General features: G+C 46.4%; 2 protein-coding genes across 4 annotated transcripts; one reads left to right on the top strand and one right to left on the bottom strand.

Annotated features, from left to right (window-relative positions):
* HGSNAT (heparan-alpha-glucosaminide N-acetyltransferase) lies at positions 1–12,365 on the bottom strand. The gene is made up of 17 exons (XM_030491624.2): positions 12,118–12,365; positions 11,692–11,831; positions 11,035–11,156; positions 9,998–10,067; positions 9,322–9,391; positions 8,125–8,231; positions 7,578–7,654; positions 6,915–6,945; positions 5,870–6,030; positions 5,436–5,551; positions 4,615–4,736; positions 4,079–4,205; positions 3,844–3,930; positions 2,647–2,724; positions 2,460–2,530; positions 2,208–2,320; positions 1–1,202 (listed from the first exon to the last, which is right to left on the bottom strand). The coding sequence occupies exons 1-17, from the start codon at positions 12,346–12,348 to the stop codon at positions 1,021–1,023; spliced, it is 1,905 nt and encodes a 634-aa protein (XP_030347484.1). The 5' UTR covers positions 12,349–12,365; the 3' UTR covers positions 1–1,020.
* POMK (protein O-mannose kinase) lies at positions 12,331–18,942 on the top strand. Of its 3 annotated transcripts, none has more exons than XM_030491626.1 (3): positions 12,410–13,005; positions 13,518–14,294; positions 15,896–18,942. In XM_030491626.1, the coding sequence occupies exons 1-2, from the start codon at positions 12,718–12,720 to the stop codon at positions 14,289–14,291; spliced, it is 1,062 nt and encodes a 353-aa protein (XP_030347486.1). In that variant the 5' UTR covers positions 12,410–12,717; the 3' UTR covers positions 14,292–14,294; positions 15,896–18,942. The 3 variants fall into 3 exon arrangements, with proteins under 3 accessions (XP_030347485.1, XP_030347486.1, XP_030347487.1); XM_030491627.1 differs by lacking the exon at positions 15,896–18,942 and having other exon boundaries at positions 13,518–13,738; positions 13,943–14,459; XM_030491625.2 differs by lacking the exon at positions 15,896–18,942 and having other exon boundaries at positions 12,331–13,005; positions 13,518–14,459.
* The last annotated feature ends 2,662 nt before the right edge of the window (positions 18,943–21,604 follow it).

Genomic DNA, 21,604 nt, shown 5'->3' with positions numbered 1-21,604 from the left:
GCAGGGTATTTCAGGCTTTTTATTAGCACTGGTGTGGAAATCCTGAGTTTCAAAAAGCCATTATCTTACATTGAATTGATCTGCTATCTCTTTCTTCTTTGGCTCAATTCTACCTGTACTGCTGGTTTTCAGGTTCCTTTTATAAAGAGGGTTGCTTTGATCATACTTTGGTAACATCCAAGTGATGATACAAGTCGATAGGAACTGGCCTTTCTGCACTCTTCAAGTGCAGCACGTGAAACTCAGACCTCATCCATGCTCAAGGTGTAGCCTAGAATGCGCGTGGATGGGCTGCCAAACCTGTAGCAGCAGCATGCTGATTCATAAGCCAGTAGAAGAGATCTTTGGCAGCAGCTTCAGCAGGATCCTTAACCTAAGGCTTTGATCCAGGACCAAATTGGAAGAACGCAATGAGGAATGGTCAGTTGGGTCACCACTTTCCGCAGCACATTGTAGCACAGAGGTGCCCAAGCACTCCTTGCACCGCTGTGCAGGGCAGAGGATGCTGCCAGTGTTCCCGAGTCAAAAAGATGGCAAAGTTAAACGTGGGGTGGTGGCCAGCATGACACAGGCACACGGCAGGTGAAAGGGTATGTACAAACCCCAGACCAGAGTTACGGGGTGCCCTGTTAGACGCAACAATCGTTCCATAGTGTCATTCTGTAGTCACCACCCAGATCCCTTGCTGTTCCCTTTGTAAGCACCATCAGGCTGTCTGTGACTGCCCAACTGCTGCAATATGTTCAGTTTCTCGAGGTGGAGGAGGGAGATCAGTAAAATATTTACAAAATACAGAAAACAAAGAGCAACCGCAGCAGACTAATAAGGTTTTGCTAAATAGGAAAATACTGTCCCTTACGTCACATGAAAATCTTGATGACAGCTTCCATGGCACTGTAAACTTGAACTAGAATCCCTTTTTAGTAACGCAGCCTAGCATGAGTGGTAATGTTGCAGGCTAATCCACCTTATACACTTGCCTCATCAGAATCTAGGCCTGCTACACCTTGGCCACCTCTATCAGATTTTCCAGAATATCCTTCTCCTGTAAAGTACATACGATATTATGACCCAAAGCGTTGTGGCAGTGAGGTTCTGAGTCAGATGCTCTGCGTGGGATTGACTGTCTTGCATCTTCCACTTAAAAGGGAAATAGTTTTCAAACACTTCGTGTCCAATGTAGACCAGGATTGAGTTCATTCCTGCAAGTAAGCACAGGTCATACCATCCAAAAGAGCAGGCATGAGCTTGCTTCCGGGCAAGCAGGCAGAGGCATGCCAGGCTTATGAAACAACGCACCAATGAGGCAGCAACAGCTAATCACAACAGCTAATGTTACTTGCCCCAAAAGATGCTACACACGTGTGTTTTCACATACAGTCTGACGGGTTCTCTACCCCAAAACATTTATTGAAAAGAAATACAACCTATATGCTGAATGCAAGATACAGCCAAATCAGTATCCTGCAGTTCTACTGACGAGAATAATCACTATTGTCTTCAGGGTGGCCAAGTGCCAACCTATTTGGTCAGATCTATTGCCTTCACAAACAAATGCTGACTGCCCTTCAAAGCTCTGGGATTTCTAGTAGGAGATGCAACACCGTGCTGTCACCCTACCCATCTCTCTGTTCAGAGACCAAAGCTGCTGAAAGATTCCCTCTGCTGTGGGTTTGCGTTCTGAACTCAGATGTTTGTCAAGAGCCCAGAGTGCTTAAAACCACAATGGGATGCTTTGGGAGACACGCTTATCTAAAAACAGACAGAACCTACACAGCTGCCCAGGGGATTTTGTCTTCCCCATCTTCAGAAGTGGTATTACTCTGCTGACAGGCCTTTGAGTTTCCCATTAGGTTACCCAAGTCTCAGCAGTCTTTTCCAAAACCAACTATGAACCAGCTGTGGTATTTCACTTGGTACTAGGCAGCTGTTCCCTGGGACCTTAACTGGAGACCAAACTGAAAACAAGCATTGGGCAACAGCAGCTTCCAGCCCTCATTTAAAGACTTGACAGTCTTCCTAAATATCTGGAGTGTCGCAGTCCTACACAAAGGTTCAGCCCAAGTTAAATCATTCTGGCACCCTTCAGGTTACCTCATTCTAAATCCCAACTCTTTTAAAGACAAGGGAAGTGCAGAAAACATAAAAGGGAAGAATCAGTGCAGAAAGAACTGGAAGGATACGTTGCCTGCCATGGTTTTACTGACCTGGGTAGAAAAATGGAGCACCTGACCACAGTCTCTTGACATCCACAAGGTAATACATCAGCAATAAGAGGATGAAGGCAAAGCAGCTTGTGGTTGTCACATACGATATCGACCTATGCACATTTTCAGCAGAAAGATTATTTAGAGAACTATGTGATATGGACAGATCTCAATATAAGAAAGGCAAAGCATTCTCCAAGGTAAAATAGTATTTTAACAAAACCATACTAAAAGTGGTATCTCTTTGCTTACCATAAGTTCTTGTTTATGGGAATAAACCCATCTTCTTTAGAACATTTTGTTAAGATAGCAGAAATAATTCCCTGAAATAGAAAGTTGCTAAAGTTTATGCAGCCACTGCAACACGTTTCAGAAATACTAAGTTTGCACTGTATAAAAACACACATCTATTAAAGAGCTACGTATCCATCTGACTTACCATTACAATGCCCCATACGGCAAACCGACTCATAATTTGTTTGTGCTGGTCTTTGTAGAATAAGATAATTTTTCCTGCCTGATATAGAAAGAATACAAAAAATGAATTAATGCCCATACATGTAACTACATTTCAAGAGAGTCAGATACATTTGCCACCAGCCACCTATGCTAAGACAAAGAACACAAGCAGGATTTATACCAACCAAGTGGCTGAAAGGCTCAGAATGGAAACTCTTTGCAAAGAATGGACACAGAAAGGGAAAACGAATGCAGTAGAGGTGGGTGCACCTCTTCTCCCTTTGCTACTATGTTAACAGTGAGGAAAGGGATGAACAACTTTGCCAGCTTACACAATGTGACATGAGTTCCATCTCCCTCAGCAAGGACTGCATGAAGGAATACCATCACATGCCCACCCAGCTAGAGCAGCTGCTCCACTGCTCCTGGCCTGCTTGCAGCACATGCTCCTTTTCACACACTGCTAACAAACATGTCCTGATAACTCACTCCTCAGGGTCACGCTTCTGTTCCAACCTCTGCCCCGCAGAGATTCCCCATCAATTTGCACCCAGTGCTGCATACAGTAACATTGCGCTCCCAGTTCAAGAGTTTCAGTTTGGCTTGGAGCTGCTGCACTGACAGAAGAGCCAGCAATGACCAAGTAGAACTGCATCAAAAAGCATTGTGTAACACTAATGTGAACCCCTGCCTCCCTCGTGCCTGGGATGGTGAGCGTACCCACAGCACCAGGCAAGATGATTAACACTGCACATCCAGTAGAAAACTAGCAACAGGGAAGACGTGTAGCACATGTGACCTTTAAAACTGCATGTTTGAAATGAAGCTGTGAAATGTATGCATCTCTTGGCCCTATTTCCAACATGCGGAGCCAATATAAGCCCACCTTAAAACAAGCTAAGGAAGTTTCTGGGTGAATGTTTTGCAAACTTCTTGTGTCCATCCCTTACAAAAACTCAGAGAAAATCTTGGTTTATGTAACGCAAGCTACTGCCAGGTTAGATTCCACTTCTCTGACACTCACCTCAGGCTAAGTCAGCCTGAAAGCATTGCTCTGGAAAAGGTTTTGTTAGAACCAGTCTCAGCCTTATATAAAAAAACCCCAAGTTTCCTCCTCACTTCCAAGATTCCTTCAGATCTTCCCATTATAGCACACAGCCAGAAAGACAAGAGGTACCTGCAGTCCCAGAAATGCCATAAAGATGGTATTTATGGTCCCCAGGATCCCTTCAGGATCATATGGCATTGTTGTTTGGTAAATCACCTTAGAGAGAAAACAGTTGTTACAGGACATTTGAGTAACCAATCTCCTTTCTCTTCCATCCCCTTGCATGTATCATTCCCAAGCCCCTCCTGACAGCTATGTTCAGTGCTCTCCTGTGGCTTCATACTGCAAACCAAAAGCTACTTACACTTGAAGAGGGATGCTGATATATATGCTTTTCTCCAAGAAGCAATCGATCGATGTAACCAGCTGCTCCTCCAGTGCAGTTGGGATAGTTCCCGAAGTCTCCAATGCCCCCAGGTCCCAGATAGCCCCTAGGACAGAAGCAAACAGGTTATTGCTCAAAGTGTTGGTATACTCCATCTGCACAGTAGCTGATCCACTGGCCCAGGACACTAAATGCTCCATGTTTTCCCTGGCCAGAGGCACACAGTGAAACACAGGTCCTATGTGACACAGACCTCAGGGAGATTTTAAATCCTCTTCTTTAAGTAGAAAAGAATAATGATGTCACCTTTATAATACCTGGGTATTAGTATAATACTTTTGGTACTTTGATACCAAAGTAAAGTTTTTTCACATGATGAATGCTTCCCTTAACCCCGCTGGCATAAAAGCTCTCCTTTTCATTCTTTCCCTATGGCTAATAAAGTCTATTCTCTACTCAGTAGAAGCAAAACAATCCGATGCCCCATAGAAAGTAGTCTGAGTGCACAGTCTTACCTGGGACAACCTGGCACTGGTAACAAAAAGGTCAGGCAGAGCCAAATCACTTCTAACATCAGAATGAAAATCCACTGTGGCCAGTAGGGGAGAATATCCTGCAGAGCAGGACACAGTGTCTCCTGCACGAGATGGAGGGAATGGGCTATTAGCTGGCAAGTAAAGACCATGCCCCTAGGGACATCCTGTGCTTCCTGGCAAGCAGTCCCCCAGATACAAGAAGGAGCCATTGTCATTACAAAACTGAGTTCTACCAATAGACCTTTCATCTTCACAAACGACTTCCAGACACTTAGTTACTTGGGGGAGGTGAAGAAACGAATCAAAACAAAAGCCCACAATGTTTTTGAGCTTGGAAAATGTCAGAAGGAATTTTGATTCATGAGTAGAACAAAAGCCTTTTGGGAGAACAGGCTCCAGGAAGGCCAAGAAGCAGTATTACTTTCTCCTGCTGTGAAAAAACACTGCCAAAATTAACTGGACAAAACACAGGCCACAGGACTCAGCACAGAGCTGCCTGTCCCTGGGGTCCCTTGGCAGTGGAAAGTCATCAGAAGTGCCTGGGAATGCCTGCTTCTAAGCACCATCTGAATGGATCAGTAAAATCTTCAAATAGAGCAAACCTAGATGTGATGAAATGCAGTCTGGGACACCGAAGGGTGCATGTTCCCTGGAATTTTTGCCAGGTCACACTGCACTACAGATCAGGTGAGATACTACATGTTTTCTCAACATTTCTCATGTGTTCTTTCTGCCCAAACAAGAACAAAAACTCCTAAACCCTACTCGAGTATCACTTGTCAACTCCCCACATAACTCACCAAGGTCCCACTCTCAGCACCAGCTCTTGTAAACAGGACTTCAAGAGCAGCAACCACCAGGTATGTGAATCCCAGTCTCTGGAGCACTCCAGGAATACGCAGATTATCCCATGACACTGGAAAACATGCAAGAAACATGGAAAAGGAGCAGACAGGGATTCTGCAGGTACAAGGGACACCTCCACTCCGCCACCCCACTTTCTGGAATCATAACCCTGGGAAAGACAGCACTAAGGTGATAAACAGTGGTCAGCACAGGGACCAAACAGAGAGAACTGCATTGGTGCAGAGCTGAACAGCACTCTACAGGATATCATCAAACTGCCTCCATGTAAACAGCCAGTACAGCAAGGCCAACACTGTTTTCCCAACAGCCCAGCCAAGGAGGCAGGAACAGTCTCAGGAATGCAAGGAAGAGAGCAAGTGCCACTCACACGGTCCAAGGCAGTAATTGGGATTCACAACTATGATTCCCAGCAGGATTAGCAGAAAACTCCTCCAGAGGATTTTCCCAAACACCTTCTGCTTGGAACTTCCCCACCTCAGCATGGAGCTGAGTGACAATGATATCGATGTCCCCATGATGAACACAAACCTGGGGAACAGAGCAGATGGGAAATGGAGCTGGCAGATGTCTCATCACACACGTGCATGACAGCAAACACTAAAGCTAAGAGAGTAGCCTGCACTAGCCCAAAAGGAATGAATGCATTGAGTGAAATTGGACAACTGATTGCTAGGAATTCCCAAACAACTGAGCTTGCACTGTGGGACCTTTCCACCTCTTTGAGTGGTCAGTTGAGGCAATAAAGGTCAGGGAAGTGGCTGCATTCTGGTCTTTTTGCAGCAGTGCATATGCCACCAAAACTGCCATTACCCCAAATGAAATCGACATCTTCAGAACAGTGAAATACAAGCTGCAAATCCAATTCAAACTCAGAACTGACATGCTCCTCCCCTCTAGATTGGGTTCACAGTCCAAGCCCAGCTCCAAGAGTAACCCACAACTGGTATGTATTTTAGAGAAGCATGCTAGGGGCAGATAGGATACTGCTTCCCCACAAGACCTTCCTCTGGTTATTGAGGCATTAGCTTAATCCCAAATTGCCTTGGCTATTTTATCTCTGGATACACATCAGTCCAGCTTTGAATCTTGCCAGATTGACCACCCTCAACACAGTAGTGTGGCAATGAGCTCCTCAGGGATACTACACTTCCACTGGCAGGATAACCCTGGACCTCCCACCAACATCGTGGGTGGGAGGAAGGAGGATGTGGGGCAGGCAGAAAGCACCTGGCTCTACTACTGGATCATAAGGATGATGCTGTTACCTGGAGGGGCAGATTCCTATCAACCATGTAACACAAATTCACCTCTCTAAATATATTTCCACATGGAGGGAAGGTGCACACAACATTCTCCTTGCAACTTTAACATAAGAATCACTTGACACAAGACTATTCTTCAGGAAGACTTACCATGGAAACACTAGATCTGCCACTGTTAATCCTACAGAGAAATACAAAGGAATGCATTATTTCACTCAAACCCTCCCTAAATTTTAACATTATTGTTGAGTTTCCAGAGGAATTGCAGGCTGCTTGCCAATTATTCAATGCCCCGAAATCTAAACCACGTTATAAATAAAACTTACAAAGAGCTAACCATCTTGCTTCACTGCTTTTACCATTCTTCAAAAACAGGGTCAGAACTGATTGCTGTCTCTTGGGAAAGATTTCAGGGATGGGATCCTTGCTATTCTCCACTAGGGCAGCACGACGCCCGACCCCTTCCCTATCAGCTTGCCAATGAAGGCATTATGTTTGTGCAGCATCGAGCACCATCAGCCTGATTGTGGTCATTAAACAACACAGAAAATTAAAGATGTGAAACTGTGTCAAAATGAAAAGGCTACACACAGACTGTGATCTGAAACCATCCCATCACTGTGTGACGAGCAGGGCTATACATGGCTTTGCCCATTAACCTAACAGGCCAGATACCTGGCTGAGGCAAACTGGCACAGTGTCTTAGCCTAAGCCTTCAGCTGAGCAACAGCTCGCTGCAGCAACTGCAATGCCAACCATATCTGGGTACTGCTGCAGTTAAAACACAGATCAACTGTCTCAACTGTACTTTACCATTCCAACTCGCATGCTTGAAGAACCAGTATTTTCCTCCTCCATAGTTAACAAACACCATAATTATGAGAGAGAGCCTAAAAAGACAAGGAAAAAACACACACAAAGTATCACGTGTCAATGAAATACATATATATGAACACATAGTCAGTGTTTACCCCCATTAAAACATTTATAACTGTGAGATCTGGTTTATTTTATTTTTAAAGCAAGATTATGTACAAAGTCTCGAGCTTTGCAAGTAGGAAGCAGCATTTCAGAGATCACGGGTGGCGGTAAACCAAAGTAAGCTCCTTCACGTAGCGTTTTCACACTGAACATATGTTGTTCTTTTCCTCCCTCTGCCACAACTTTAATGTTTCTTCAAACTAGATCAACTGCAAAGTGTTTTGGAAAATACAAGAATTCAAACCTTGATTATCTTCCAAGTAAAACAGACCCCCTTGAACCACCCATCTGCTATGTATTTCTGTACACTGTCAAACTGCCATTGGAAAGATCTCATTCCCCTCGGAAGAGTTACTTTTGAGCAAGGTCTTATGCTCACCCTCGGAACGTGTCCAGGGAACGCAGGCGCTGCCGAGAGGCTGTGCTCCACAGGCGCGGGGTGAGATCACTGCTAACGGAGTCTGCTGTGTTCGGGGACCCGAGCTCCTTCAGGAACAAACCAGACACATGAAGGGCAAGTCAGCAGCTGCATCAGCTGAGGTCAGGGAACAGAGGTCAGCAAACAGCAAACTTTCACACACTGCCTTTGTCTATGTCCTCCCCATCTTCCTCATCCTTTTGCTTCCCCACTTGCTACTTCTAACCTGTCCAGGGCTTCACCATATTGCAATGATATCTGCAGATGTTCCGCACTCCACCTTCGACCAGGGTGGAAATAACAACGTGCTGAAAAGAGCCTGCATTTGAGACTCATGAGATCTGGGTCCAGTCCAAACTGGCCACAGACTTGCCATCACTGTGAGTGCTGCTTTACAACAGAGCTGAACAGATCCAGTTGCTGACTCTCAAACAGGATCCATCCTACCATTGCTTGTCTGAGACTATACTGTTCAGAGAGTTAAACCAGCAGAAAATTAATCATTTTAAATGCAGGAGTGGCTTCTTTACCATCAAGTTCCCTAAATCACTCTGATCAGCCCCAGTGACAGCATGAAGAAGCAGACATTGCTGTAACACAGCTACGGAAATGAACAACTACAAGGATTGCTGCAGAGCCTGCTCCCAAGTGTTTCGGCTCTAGACAGGTTTGGACCTCCTAGAAGTGACGCCTGGACTCTGACCATCTACCTATTTTCTAATACAAAACACAGCTCACACAGAAATACCAGCTCTAGGGCTGCCAGGGAAATCTTGACTTAAGTATAGATCCTGCTAGAATTCCTACTGTGCTGGAAGCAGACATGAAACCTGGCATTTCTTCCCTTCCCTTACACTGACTGTGTCAGAAGGGGACAGTATTTTCACCGACACAGGGCACAAAGCTGTATGTTCAAGACTTTCAAGAGCTCTACTGGGAAGCCACTAAACTTGTGTGGAAACCCAGCCTAGCGCTCTCCATTGACATAAAATTGCCTGTCTGACATCAATACAAGATTTGCCAAGGGAAGCATGCACAAAGGGGAAGATGATTAGTAATAAACAAGCCCCGGATACCTGGATAGCGTATGTTCCTCAGAGATGAAAACACTACAGAATGCAAATTAAAGATACTGTGGTCACTCACTCACTCACTCACAGAATTAATCAGACGATCGGTTTCTCTGGGGTTCAGCTTCTTGTAAACCCAGTTTCTGACTGCATGAATTCTGAAAATCAGTAACAGTTTAAAACACAAAACAGTTTAAAACACAATTACTTTACAGCCAAATTCATCTTAATATCAACTATTCAGCAGCAATAACTCAAAAGTTGGGACAGTCCCTATTTCTGTTTTCCCAGCTCCTGCACACAATACTGAGGTTCAGCCAGCACCTGGGACCCCAGTGACGTTCAGCTATGTAATGACACTGCCACAAGCTCAGGTTCGGGGGCTTTACTCTCGAGTTGTTTACAGGCAGGGATGACTCTGGTCACTCAGTACACAGGATGGAAGGCTGCACATACCACACACACTCAGGTCCCACTGGCTTGTACTGCTGATTGAGGGCTAGACCCAGACACAAGTCACAGGAGGGTGAGCCAGGGTCTGCAGTAACCGTTCTACACACAAGCTCACAAGGCTGCGAGGTATTCCTCGAGGGAAATCGCATCACTGTTATCACATGGACAGCTACCACAGCTTACCTTGTACATGGCAACCCAGTAACAGGGCTACAGTGGGGCTCTGAAGCACTAACACACCATGACGTGTGATTTTACACCGGTGGCCCAACTTCGCATGCAAGGAACTACTGCAATACTGTTACACTTACTTCATCAAAAGGCGTCCGACAATCAGGACAGTGAGTGTCCCCATGTAAACCAGGAAAGCAAAGAGAATAGCTACATGAAAGAGATAAGAACACAACTCTATAAATGACCTAACAAAACCATTCAGTAGCCTGGCTTTGGCCAAGCATGACACAAACGTGATAAAAAGCTCAACCCACCCAGCATCATACCACCTTCTCCATGCAGCACATAGCCCAAGCCTGAGTCCCAGAGGAAAAAACCAAACACAACAAAATCCCAAAACAACCCAAACCAAAAGCAGGCTAGTTTCAAAGTGCAGCTACGACTACGCATCTCAGCATAAAAAAAGGCAAAGCAAAACTGCGCTGCATCACAAGGCAATCGTAAGAAGAGTTGATGTGCTATACATTCTGAAGAAGAAACTGGAGATTTAGAAACAGCCTCAACATGAAGAGGAAGACAGGGGAGAAGGTAATACCCCAAGTTTGCAAGCATGGAAAATTTTTCTTTACAGCTGGAAAACTGGAAGGACTGAAGAATAACCTAATGTAAAGGAAAAGAATGGAAGACATGTAGACGAGAGTTTGAAACAGCCCTGGAAAAGAGATGAACAAAGAAGCCAGATGTGACACTTAAAATTAAAAGCACAGCAACAAGCAGAAATCCAAACACTGCATGAACTGTTTCCCATTTTGTGAGAGAAGACAGAGGGAAGAAGAGGAAGGATTGTGTGTACGTACATTAACATGCAGGAAAACAGGAACTAACAACAAAAATACCTCCCTCCAGACACAAACCCACTGATTTTTCTGGGCTAATCCCTGCTGCAAAAAGGTTGTGGTCACACAGTATGTCATGTGAAGAGGCCCGATTCTGGTCAGGGCCTCCAGATGGGTGTACAAGACATAAGGAGGTAAGATGCTGAGGGAGAAGACAGGCAAGCCCATAACACATCTTCAGCACAGCATGAGTGGCTGTACAGGCTTTGTTAGAAAGTTGGTTCCGCTGGGAGACATGCAAGTTGTCGAAAGAAAGGGGAAAACAGAGCATTACATACGGAGGTAGCTGTTGACAGGGCTTTCATTGATGGCTAGGTCACATGAAACAGTTTTGGTGCTTGTACTTAGGGTCTTTACCACAAGGGAGTAATTGCCAAACTCTCCAAAATGATACTGAATCCTGCAAAGGATAAAGGAAACGGATCTTGCTGAGCATCATCGCTACGTGCAGGTACCACAGCAGCATCTGGGGGGCCGTAAGCCTGGATGCTTGCAGGAAAGGCAAGCTGAAAACTTGGCCTAACAGCGTGATCTAGCAAGGAGCTGCCTGGCTCTGCCTTTGCCAAGCATCACCCTCTCCTAGCCCAACACAGATGCATCACCACACATGTACTGCCTGCTACCTGTCTTCTTGAACTACGCTCTCTGCCAGAGAAACTGGGCATGGGCACATGCTGGCTCCATGCATACCATTTTGGCTCCTGCTTGTGCCTGCATCTTTTCAGCACAATTGCAATGTATGCCTCAATTACAGCAGCAGGGGGAAGACAGCACTCTAGGTCAACAGGCGGGAGAAAGGTCATGAGCAGGCAATAAATGGCCATACGGCTCCAAGGTAAAGAAAACCAACCCAAACACAAACCCAAAAGCAAACAAAACAGAAAACCCAACCAAGACAGAGCTATCCAGGTGTTCCCTGGGGCTGCGCCACGTACTTGCAGAGCTCTGTGTCGCTGACGGAGCCGTTGAGCAGCAGGGTGAGCGGGTGCTGGGTATCCACCGCTACCTCCACCGTGCCCGGCTTTCTCAGGCTCCCGTTGCTCGGTGGCACGAACGCCAGGAACTGATACAGGCACTGCGGAAGAAGAGCGTGGAGGGAGCTCATTAGTGCCAACGGGGAGTGAAAGCGGGTCTGTTCGCACAGCGGCGGACACACGGGGAGATGCCCGGGGGCTGGCTGGAGCCGCTCCCGCGGCAGAGCTGCCCGCCGCGCCGCCCGGCGGTACAGCCGCAGCGAGGCAACCCCACAACGCCGCGGGGAGCCGCCGGGAGCGCCGAGCGGCGCCGCCGAGCCCCAGGGCAGGGCTGTGCGTGGCGGGGCCCGGGGTGACACACACACGCAGACGGCTCCCGCCGCTCACCTGGTGGCAGGAGCCGGAGCGGGCGGCGAGGCGGAGGCCCTGCGCGGGCAGCTCGTTGCGGACGAGCAGCAGGGCCTGGTCCATCCGCCCCGCGGGGCGCCGCTCCGCCGCCGCGCCGGGCCCGCTCCCCTCCGGCGGGCCCCCGCCGTGCGGCTGCGTGAGGCCGGGCGCCATCAGCAGCGCGCCCAGCGCCGCCGCCACCGCCGCTGCCAGCCCGGCCGCCGCCGCCATGTCGCTGCGCTCCGCCCCGGGGCGGTGCCACCGCCCTGCGCGGCCGCGGCGGGGCCGGGAAGCGCGCTCGGTGCCGCCCCCCTCCCCGGGGCTGCCGTGCGGTCCGGGGTCAGCGGCCCTGTCCGGGGCGGCCCGGGCCCTCCCGCCCAGGTAACCGGGAGGGTGAGCAGCGAGGCGGGCGTCGAGCCTGGAGCCGCTTTTAGCGTGGGGCGCTGCCACGCGTGGCCTTCCCGGTAGGCTGCAGGCTCCGGAGCGCAGTGTCTGCGGGGCAGCTGTGCGGTGGCACAGCCCCAGGGGCGGCCACCCCCGGGCTGAGAAGGGGGTCCTGCTCAGCCTCCGTCTGCCGCGGAGGATGCAGAAGGCACGGCCATGGAAAAGAAACCGCACTTTGTTAGGAGGGAGTTTCTTCCCAGGGAGGTGTCCTCCATCTCATTGGCGTTACTGCTTGTGGCTGTCCTGCTCCTTAATGCCCTTCTCTATCTGTACCTCAACAAGTTTTACAGCTCTTCGGGGCGCGGCGAAACAGACCCCAGCCTCTGCCCTTTTGGGTACTTCAAATTGGGAACGGTGAAGAATTGTTCCCCGTGGCTTTCCTGTGAAGCCATAAATAGGGAAGTCAGGAAGCTCAAGCGTGTTGGTGAAGGTGCTGTGAAAAAGGTGAGTATGGTTTTCCTTTCTTCTGTAGTGTGGATGAACAGCTTTCACTGTTTGCTGGCTAATGCCTGTACTGCTGTTATCATTATCCTCACAACAACTGACTGTTGTAGACATATGGCTACTAGTAAGGTACAAAGAACATGCAGGAGAGTGTGACCGGAGTCCTGGTCCATCTCCCTGACACCGAACGACATCCAACTACACAAGCAAATCACAGAGATGGGATGAGTGTGGAACAGTTGTGGCAGAGTAAGACTGGCTGGTTGGGTGGTGCGAAATAATGCAATTCATCTGCGTTGCCCATTCCAAAGACAATTAGGAAATCGCGATGTAGTTATGACGTCCGCCAGTACAGGCTTGCTGTGACAGGTACATGGCCTTACCGAAAAGCTTGACTGTGCCTGCTGACTGGTTTGCAGTGACTAAGCGACTGAGTAAGTGACTAAGCAGTCACTCAAAGGTCAACTGGTGGAAGAAGGCTCTCCTCTTATGTGTCTCTTGTGTATTCTCAGGTCTTCCTTTCTGAGTGGAAGGAAAACAAAGTGGTCCTTTCACAGCTCACCAACCCAGAACTGAAGGAGGACTTTCTCCACGGACTGAAGATGCTGAAAGCACTTCAAAGCAAGCACGTTGTCCGGCTGCTTGGCTACTGTGAGCAGCAGTTCACAATCCTCACTGAGTATCATCCTCTAGGGTCCCTAAGGGGCCTGAATGAAACTCTTCACATCCCCAGGTATAAGGGGATGAACACCTGGCATCGCAGGCTGATGCTTGCTATAGACTACGTGAGCATCATTCGGTACCTGCACAGCAGCCCTCTGGGCACCTTAGTGATGTGTGACTCGAATGACCTGGACAAGGTCCTCTCTCAGTATCTCCTAACAAGTGACTTTCACGTCTTGGTGAATGATTTGGACGCTTTGCCTCTTGTGAACAGGAGTGCTGGCAGGCTGGTGAAGTGCGGTCATCGGGAGCTCCGGGGCGACTTTGTAGCTCCTGAGCAGCGTTGGCCCTATGGAGAAGAGGTGCCATTTGAGGATGACCTCATGCCACCCTATGATGAGAAAACGGACATCTGGAAAATCCCGGATGTCTCCAATTTCTTCTTGGGCCACGTTGAAGGAAGTGACATTGTGCGACTGCATTTGTTTGACATCCATGCAGCATGTAAGAAGAAGGACCCAGCTGAAAGGCCTTCTGCCCAAGAGGTCTTAGACACCTACAGGAAGGTTTTAACTCTGCTTATTCGGGAGACAGCCATGCCTGGTATTAGGGAAATGTTATAGTGAATCATGAGACGAACAACATACTGAAGTTGATGTCCTTCCTATTTATGTAGCTTGCCTGGAGGGCAAAATCTCTGCCCCCAAAACTAAGAACAACTGAACTTGTACTTTTGATTTAAAAAAGTAATAAATCCAGCCAGTGCTGGAGCTCTGTAAGCTTCCCATTGATCTGTTTAATCTATCATTGGAGAGGAGGAGGGAGAGAAATTAAATCGTGTGGGAGTGGGGGGAAATTTGTTCCTTAAGAAATAATAAATTTTCTTGTGCAACATTTACACAAAAACTCTTTAACAAAAAAACAGGAAAAGAGCTAAAAAAAGTCCACTTAAACTGCTTGGCAGTGAAGTGGAGAGCAGAGACCATGGCATGCCTCATATAAGCCGTGTGCTGATTCCTGTGGCTTTGGCCCATGTCTTTACCCATAAAGCACTCACCCACTTCCCCATGGAGTAAGAGCAGTGGTCACTCAGAAGAGGGTACCTCAGTTCACTTCAGATTTTAGTGAACCCCAATGCCAGAGCCCCAACAGCAGTCTCTCCCTGCCGGATGGGAAATAGGTTGTTTTTTTGGAGCTCTACGGCCATTGCTCTGTGGGCCCTATGTCCCACATGAGCAAGCATGTGGCCACTTTGTAAGCCAGCAGATGATGCAGATCCTGAAGAGGCTGCTTACAGGCACGTGCTCTTGGTTTTCAAGCCTTTGCCCGTGGTATTCTCAGATGGGCTTTTTGGAGATGAAGCTGTAAAACACAGCTTTAATCCACAGAAATCCTGAGCACTTTGGAAGAGAGCTGAAGCATGTCTTTTTTTCATTCACTTATCCTTGCTGAGTGTCATCATGACTTGATTGAAGGGGTGGAGAACAAGGAACTGGAAGAGAATGTAACTTCTTTCCAGAGCAATGAGCATTAAACATGAGCTTTGAAAAAGACCTCTATTCAGAGCATACAACTCTATTGGGTCTGAAGTGAAAGCCTATTAAGCATAGAGAAAGGCTGCTTCAGTGTGTTTAGGAGAAAGCTTTTGGTACCTACATATATGTTTCAGTCTGGTAGCAACAGCTGGAGAGGAAGAATAACAATGCCTTAACCCAGCAGCAGGCTCTGTTTGGTGGGATTGGGATGTACTTGTTCTCTTCGTGAAAAAAACAGTACTATGAATGAGACTCTAACTTTACACACCTGAGGACTTTCTGTTCTGCAGACTAGGTGTCTGAAAGACCTAAGGGCTTGAGGCAATGTTCATGTTTTGACTTGAGAGGTGATTTGAAAGCAGAGAAGTACATGGAGAGTTTGAATCTGTTCTTTGCTGTGCTAGTATTTCTTTTCACCTAAACAAGCCATGTTAAGACTGCACTGGGAACATGCAGTCAGTTTGGATACATAATGTTCAATCGCTGCTGCCAAAATTTTATTATAAATGGGAAAACTTTCCTGCAAATGGCGACATTCATACCTGTTTTCATACAATGCCAGCAGGAGCCCCTTAAAGCCTGCTTATTATGGTTTACCTTTCCCTCTGGGCAGTCTGTTTTCCCTGGCAGTGCTCAAGACCAGGTTGGACGGGGCTTTGAGCAACCTGGTCTAATGGAAGGTGTCCCTGCCCATGGCAGGGGGTTGGAACTGGGTGATCTTTAAGGTCCTTTCCAACCCAAACCATTCTATGATTCTACAACAGATAAAAACTTGCCAAGCTTCCGACGCTGGTCTCTCTCAGTTAAGATAAGATTCTGCTTGGATTCTTGCTCCGTTGTGTACTGTTGCACCTTGCAAACAGCCATATTAATTTCACAGAGTGAAAAACAAATGAGGACAAATTCTGGTTCTGAATAATTTTCTTGCTGTGGAGCTGTCTCTCTCTCTGTGCCTGGATGAAATAGTTACAATTATTCAAAAGAAAAGCTGTCTCCCTAAGCGTTCACCCTGAGCATCGGGTCCTTTGCATGTCTCTTGCCCTTTCCTTCTTCAGCTTGTATGTTGTCCAGCGTTTTATTTCAGCAGGAATAAGTTACATTTGTTCTGAATAGAGAGCATTATGGAGCTTCGAAGCTTCGTTTCTGGGACGTTGTTTCTGTCTATGAGGAAACACTAGATGGCAGCATGAAGGTCAGCCTAGCACTGGTTATTGGCAGTTGCAGACTCTTGTGCCCAAACATAGCCGTGATGTGGCGTTGGAGCCAGTAATTTGCTAGCAAACTTCCATAACCCCCTAAAAGATCTCATTGTGTTTGCATTAGTGAGTCTGTAGTAACAAGACAGATAAATATAAGAGCTGTCAGAAAGACATACATGAAAGTTGAAGGAGCTACCTCCCCCTTAACTTGCTCATGGTATTTGTGTACTTTAGTATCCCTTTTAATCTCAACCTGGTGCAACCTCAACCAAGTTTGAGTGTCACCTCCTTTCAGCCTTTCAGTAAAATCAGAGTAATTTGCGCTCTCTCCATCTTTCTGTCCTTGCCCACTAGCCCCTTCCACAACTCAGGATTGCAAGAATCCCATCCTTCCCACATTTCCAGCTTCTTTTCCCTTAAAGGGAAAAGGCAAGGCCTCATGAAGATGGAAAAAGAGGCAGGACAGCCCTACACGCAGTTGCTTCTCCTCTTTCCAGTTGTCTCTGCTGGGCATTCCAGTTTTCACCACTTACAGCCTTGGATAAACATATGGGGGCTTTGCTTCCTCAGTAGAAGCAGCTTTTACATGCCTGGTGGAAAACATGAAAGGATGAAGAGCAGGATGAGGCCTGTTCTCAGCTGGAAGCCTGCAATCCTCTCCCTCTTCATCCACTCCCCATCCAGCTTTAGATGGGTGGACATGACCTCCCTTGCCAAGACCACTGCCACAGCTCTGCCTAACCTCAACAACAGCCACTGGTTCTCATCTCAAGCGCAAATCAAGAGCCCCACACTCCCTGTCCTTTCCCATGAAAGATGCTTCTCCTGGGATAGTTATTGACAAGTTTCCTAATGTATCACTGTTTCTCCATCCGAAAAGTCCAGCCAAAGAAGCTGCACAAAGACAGAGGCCGCACAAGGAGAAGGGCTGCTGCTGGTGCCCATCTCCTTCAGAAAACTTCAGGGGAGGTTCCCCTAACCACCCTAGGTGGTCAGCATCAAGGCAGATATGGTCCCAGTGGTTGCAGGGCTTTGGTTTGGTGCTATCGCTAAGATGAAGGCCTTGGGTATGGCCTCTTGCTCATGGACAGGACAACCCTTTTGCCAAGGTCAGTGATCTGCCCCACTTTGCCCTTCCCTTTTTGAGCAGTGCCTCCTCTGCCATCCCTGCAATAGTCCCACAGCACATCCTGCCCACCACCTGACCAGCTAGACAAAGAACCAAAGCAGAGACTATCTCCCAGACTCAAGAAACAGCACCTGGTTCCCAGACTGAACTCTCCTGGGATACTGCTGCGCCAGCAGTGGAGGAAACAGGAAGACCTAGGACATGCCAGCTGAGCCTACTGACGGTCTGGCTGTGCGTGCCAACTTTGTCAGGGCACCTGAACCTGCTACTGGTATGGTATGCTCTTCCCTTGGTCTGATGCTGTTGCCAAAACATGTTCCCAGTGGATTTCCCAATAAAGTTTAACCCTTACCAGGTAGGTTTGTACCACAGGATACAGAATGGAAACAGCCTGTCTCAGAGCAGAGTCCCAGATTTAGTTCAAACCCACTGCTCCTTTCTTTTTCTGAGTTATCCAAAGAATAGCGCTGTCACAGTTATGCTGTTTTGATGTGCAAACTGCCTGCTGGCTGCAGGCTACTAGACAGATCAAATCTGATGTAGGTGATTCCCTTCGTATGCCGTGGGTTTCAGATTATACCCTGAAAGCACTCCTGTAATGCTAAATCCTGTACAGGTGAGCAGCCTTTGTGGCAACTCATCTGTATGTTCAAAACACCATCAGAGTCAGAAGTATTGCATGCGTATCCACCCCAGCTGCTCTGTAGTTTGGGGTAAGTGCTGAGGGAATAAAATGGACACAACCTATTTACCTGAACAGTTGTTTCATTGTGTTTTGTCTGTTTCTTTTTGGAAGGATATTTTAAAAGTCTGCGTTACTCTATATTTAATAGAGTGGTACCTATTGAGTCTATCAGAAGTTTGGAACACCACACAAAGTTTCTGAAATCCTATCACAAGCTCTAAACCAATATTTTCCTTTGGTGCCACATAAACAAAACATCAGATCATTATCTTTGCGAAACAGTGGCAGTGCTGTTTGCCAGATATAATTTGTGAGATATTTGCAACTGTAAACTGATTCTATCATTATGACTATAATGTCTTACCAACAGTCAAGAGACCATGGGAACAAGAAAAAAGTGGTTCTCAAGTTCTTCTAGCATGATATAATGCAAATATTTGCAGAGTTCATGAAAGTTAATTACATGGTAGATGGTATTTTTTAAAAAGAAAAAGGATATTATGGTTTTATTTTAATTGGAATACTGTATACTTGAGATGACCATGAGTTTCAATAATTGTTGGTCTGTGTTCTGAAGTCTACAATCCAGTATTTATCAGGATTAAATTGTGAATATATTTACAGTACAGTGATATTTATGTCTCAGCAATTTCTGATTCTGTTCAGCTCTTGGTAACTCAAAATCCATTAAAAATTACATATTTATATATAGAAACACACACAGATTCTTTGGCCATAATTTTCAGAACAAGCTTACTGTTAGATTCCAGCATTCACATTTTGGATGTGAAACAACTGGATTTTCAAAACTGATAATACTCAGCAGCTTTCAGTCAAATTTATAGTAGTTGCTGGATGCTAAGGACTTTTAGAAAGGGAATTATTTCCCTGGAAGACTCTTTTCAGCAATTCTTTTGATAAATCTATGGGATTGAAGTGGGTGCTTTTATCAAGTACATGCTAGATTTCTTCGTGGAATGAATAAAGTACCCACTTTTGCAAAAAGATGTGATTTTTTTTAATATATATATATATAATTCTTATTAAAACACACAGCTATGTTTTTTTCTCCCCAAGAGCTGGTTCCTGTGAGGGGTGGTGTCTGACTCACAGCTGAAACTCCCCAGGCTTATTTGCCTCTGTGAAATGTTGAAAATCTAGCTACTATGCTTGGGTCTTCATTAGCTATCTTTAGCTTATGGCAATGCCATGTATCGTTATTGTATATTATTTGTTTGGTGCCTACATGCTTTGGTCACAGGCCAGGATCCTGGAGGTCAGATCCTATACAGGCCCAGCAGAAAATGACAGTTGTTTCCCCATGAGCAGCTTTAGTAAAAGAAAATAGAAAACAACTGATGTCCCCATGCATCAACAGCATACACAAGCGTCGACTATTCCTTCCCATCTCATACAAGCTACAATAAATATGCTACATGATCTACATGGACAGGTCACGCCATTTTTTGTGCATGTAACAGCAACTGCAAGGCCTGACCATATTCAACAGCAGCTTGCATTCCAATTCTTGAAGGTGTTTCAGGAGCCTAAGATTGTAACAAAAGCCCAAGCTATAAAAGGCAACAACAGTGTACCAACACAAGCTAGCATCTGGTGTGTTTGAACCAGATTCCTCAAGGAAGTCAGGCAGAAGGCCTGCACCACAGAACTCCTATTGCTACAGGCCAGCAAGGGGGAGATCACCCCTTTTTACTCAGGGCTGTCACACTCACTGCAGCACCAGATATTGTGGTCCTGAACCTAAGCCTGTCCTACCCACGGCTTCACATTTGCTATAATCAGAGTGGTATGTGAGGGAAGAAAATCTCCCTCTGCCTCTCTTCTAGGTTGGGGGTGGGTGGATTATCTGAGCCTTAAATCAAGTATTTAACTAAATCAAACAGATCGGGCACTTGCTGAGGGAGGCACGGTCTGTTCCTATGTGCTGGAGGCTGCAGAGAAAACCCCAAGACCCAAAGTCATGCTTCGTGAATGCAGGCCTTGGTTTCCTCCAGATGGGAAGCTGGGTGCAGTGTCTTGGGGCACTCCAGCATCTTCCTGGGTTGTCCAGAGCAGAGCTGCAGGGTTAATACAAAAAAAGCCTTTAGATACAGCTTAAATACAGCTTCTCTACACCCCATACAAGGGGACCTGGCCTCAAGTGAGATCTAGAGGCAGTAGTGAAATATAAAGAGCACCCAAGTTACTTATGTTTATTCTTTCCACTTTTCTGCCACAAATGTGTAATGCTTTCTTGTCAGGCCTGTTAGCAGAAAAGTTCAACACACCAAAAAAACGAACAAAAAGCCTCAGCTTTAAGAGAACTGTTTGAAATCCCTGTGAAACCATATTTAATTAACTGTCTTGTGTCATGTTGCGTAACTGATAGACTCTCTTACTATTTTTTTTCCCCTTTTAGTGGTTTCCACAGTTCTGTGCATGGGTGCCATCCCCATTTAATGACCTAGAATTATGTCTAATTGCTATTCTACTCTTCTTTCCCACACCATGTGGGGCAAAGAACTTTTCTCATAACAGTGCTTTTTTTTTTTTAATATTGTTTTCACTCATATCCCTTTATGCCCTGATCTGGGGCCTCTTAAAATGAATCTGTTCCATGGCATGGACAGAGAATGACTTGGCACATCTTGCACTGAGAAAATGGTTCTCCAAAGTACGGAGTTTCCCTGGCCTGGTTGATCATTTGCAAAGCGAGTGCTATCCAAGCGAGGTGTCCAGAGTCCCTCTGCTCAGTGAGGGGTCAGCACTTCCTGGAAGTGCACAGGAAGGCTCATTCTGAATGACGTAGGCTAGATAAATCATTCCCTAAAAATACTTGTTTTTTCCCCTTATTGTCTTACAAAAGGTGAAGATAAATAATTACAACATAGCACATGCCCTAGATATGCAAAAAGCAAAGGGAGATGAACCACATCCATAATGTCTACATTGTAATAGTTCTAAGCGTCGGAAGGAAGATATGGGAAAAGGAAGTGTCAGGGCCGGAGGGCGATAGAAAGAAGCAGGAGTGTAGCTCAAACGTGCCCTGTCAGGCAGTACAAAAATACCAGTGTGTGTGTGTGTTAGAACATCCCCATCCTAGTTAATCTGCACCAGGTTAACGTGCAGTTCTGACCTCTTTTAAAGTTTCTAAACTGAAATACTTGCTCTGCCCCACCTTTTCTGCCAAAGCATAATCCTAGAATTGTGCTTTTTGGCACCAGGAGCCATACGGAGCATAGGAGTAAGCTGTGTTGCTGCAGCACCTAAATATCCAGCAACCCCCATTTTGGCACACACACACACAAAAAAAAAAAAGGAGGCAAGATTTTTGAGAAGGCGCTGTTTTTATTTTGCAACCTAAACTGTCGAATGTAGTTGCTGTGTG

This window comes from Strigops habroptila, chromosome 7, assembly GCF_004027225.2.
Source record: "Strigops habroptila isolate Jane chromosome 7, bStrHab1.2.pri, whole genome shotgun sequence".
In the NCBI taxonomy this organism is placed as follows: domain Eukaryota; kingdom Metazoa; phylum Chordata; class Aves; order Psittaciformes; family Psittacidae; genus Strigops; species Strigops habroptila.
Note: the sequence above shows the minus strand (reverse complement) of the source record. Positions and strands in the feature narration are given on the sequence as shown.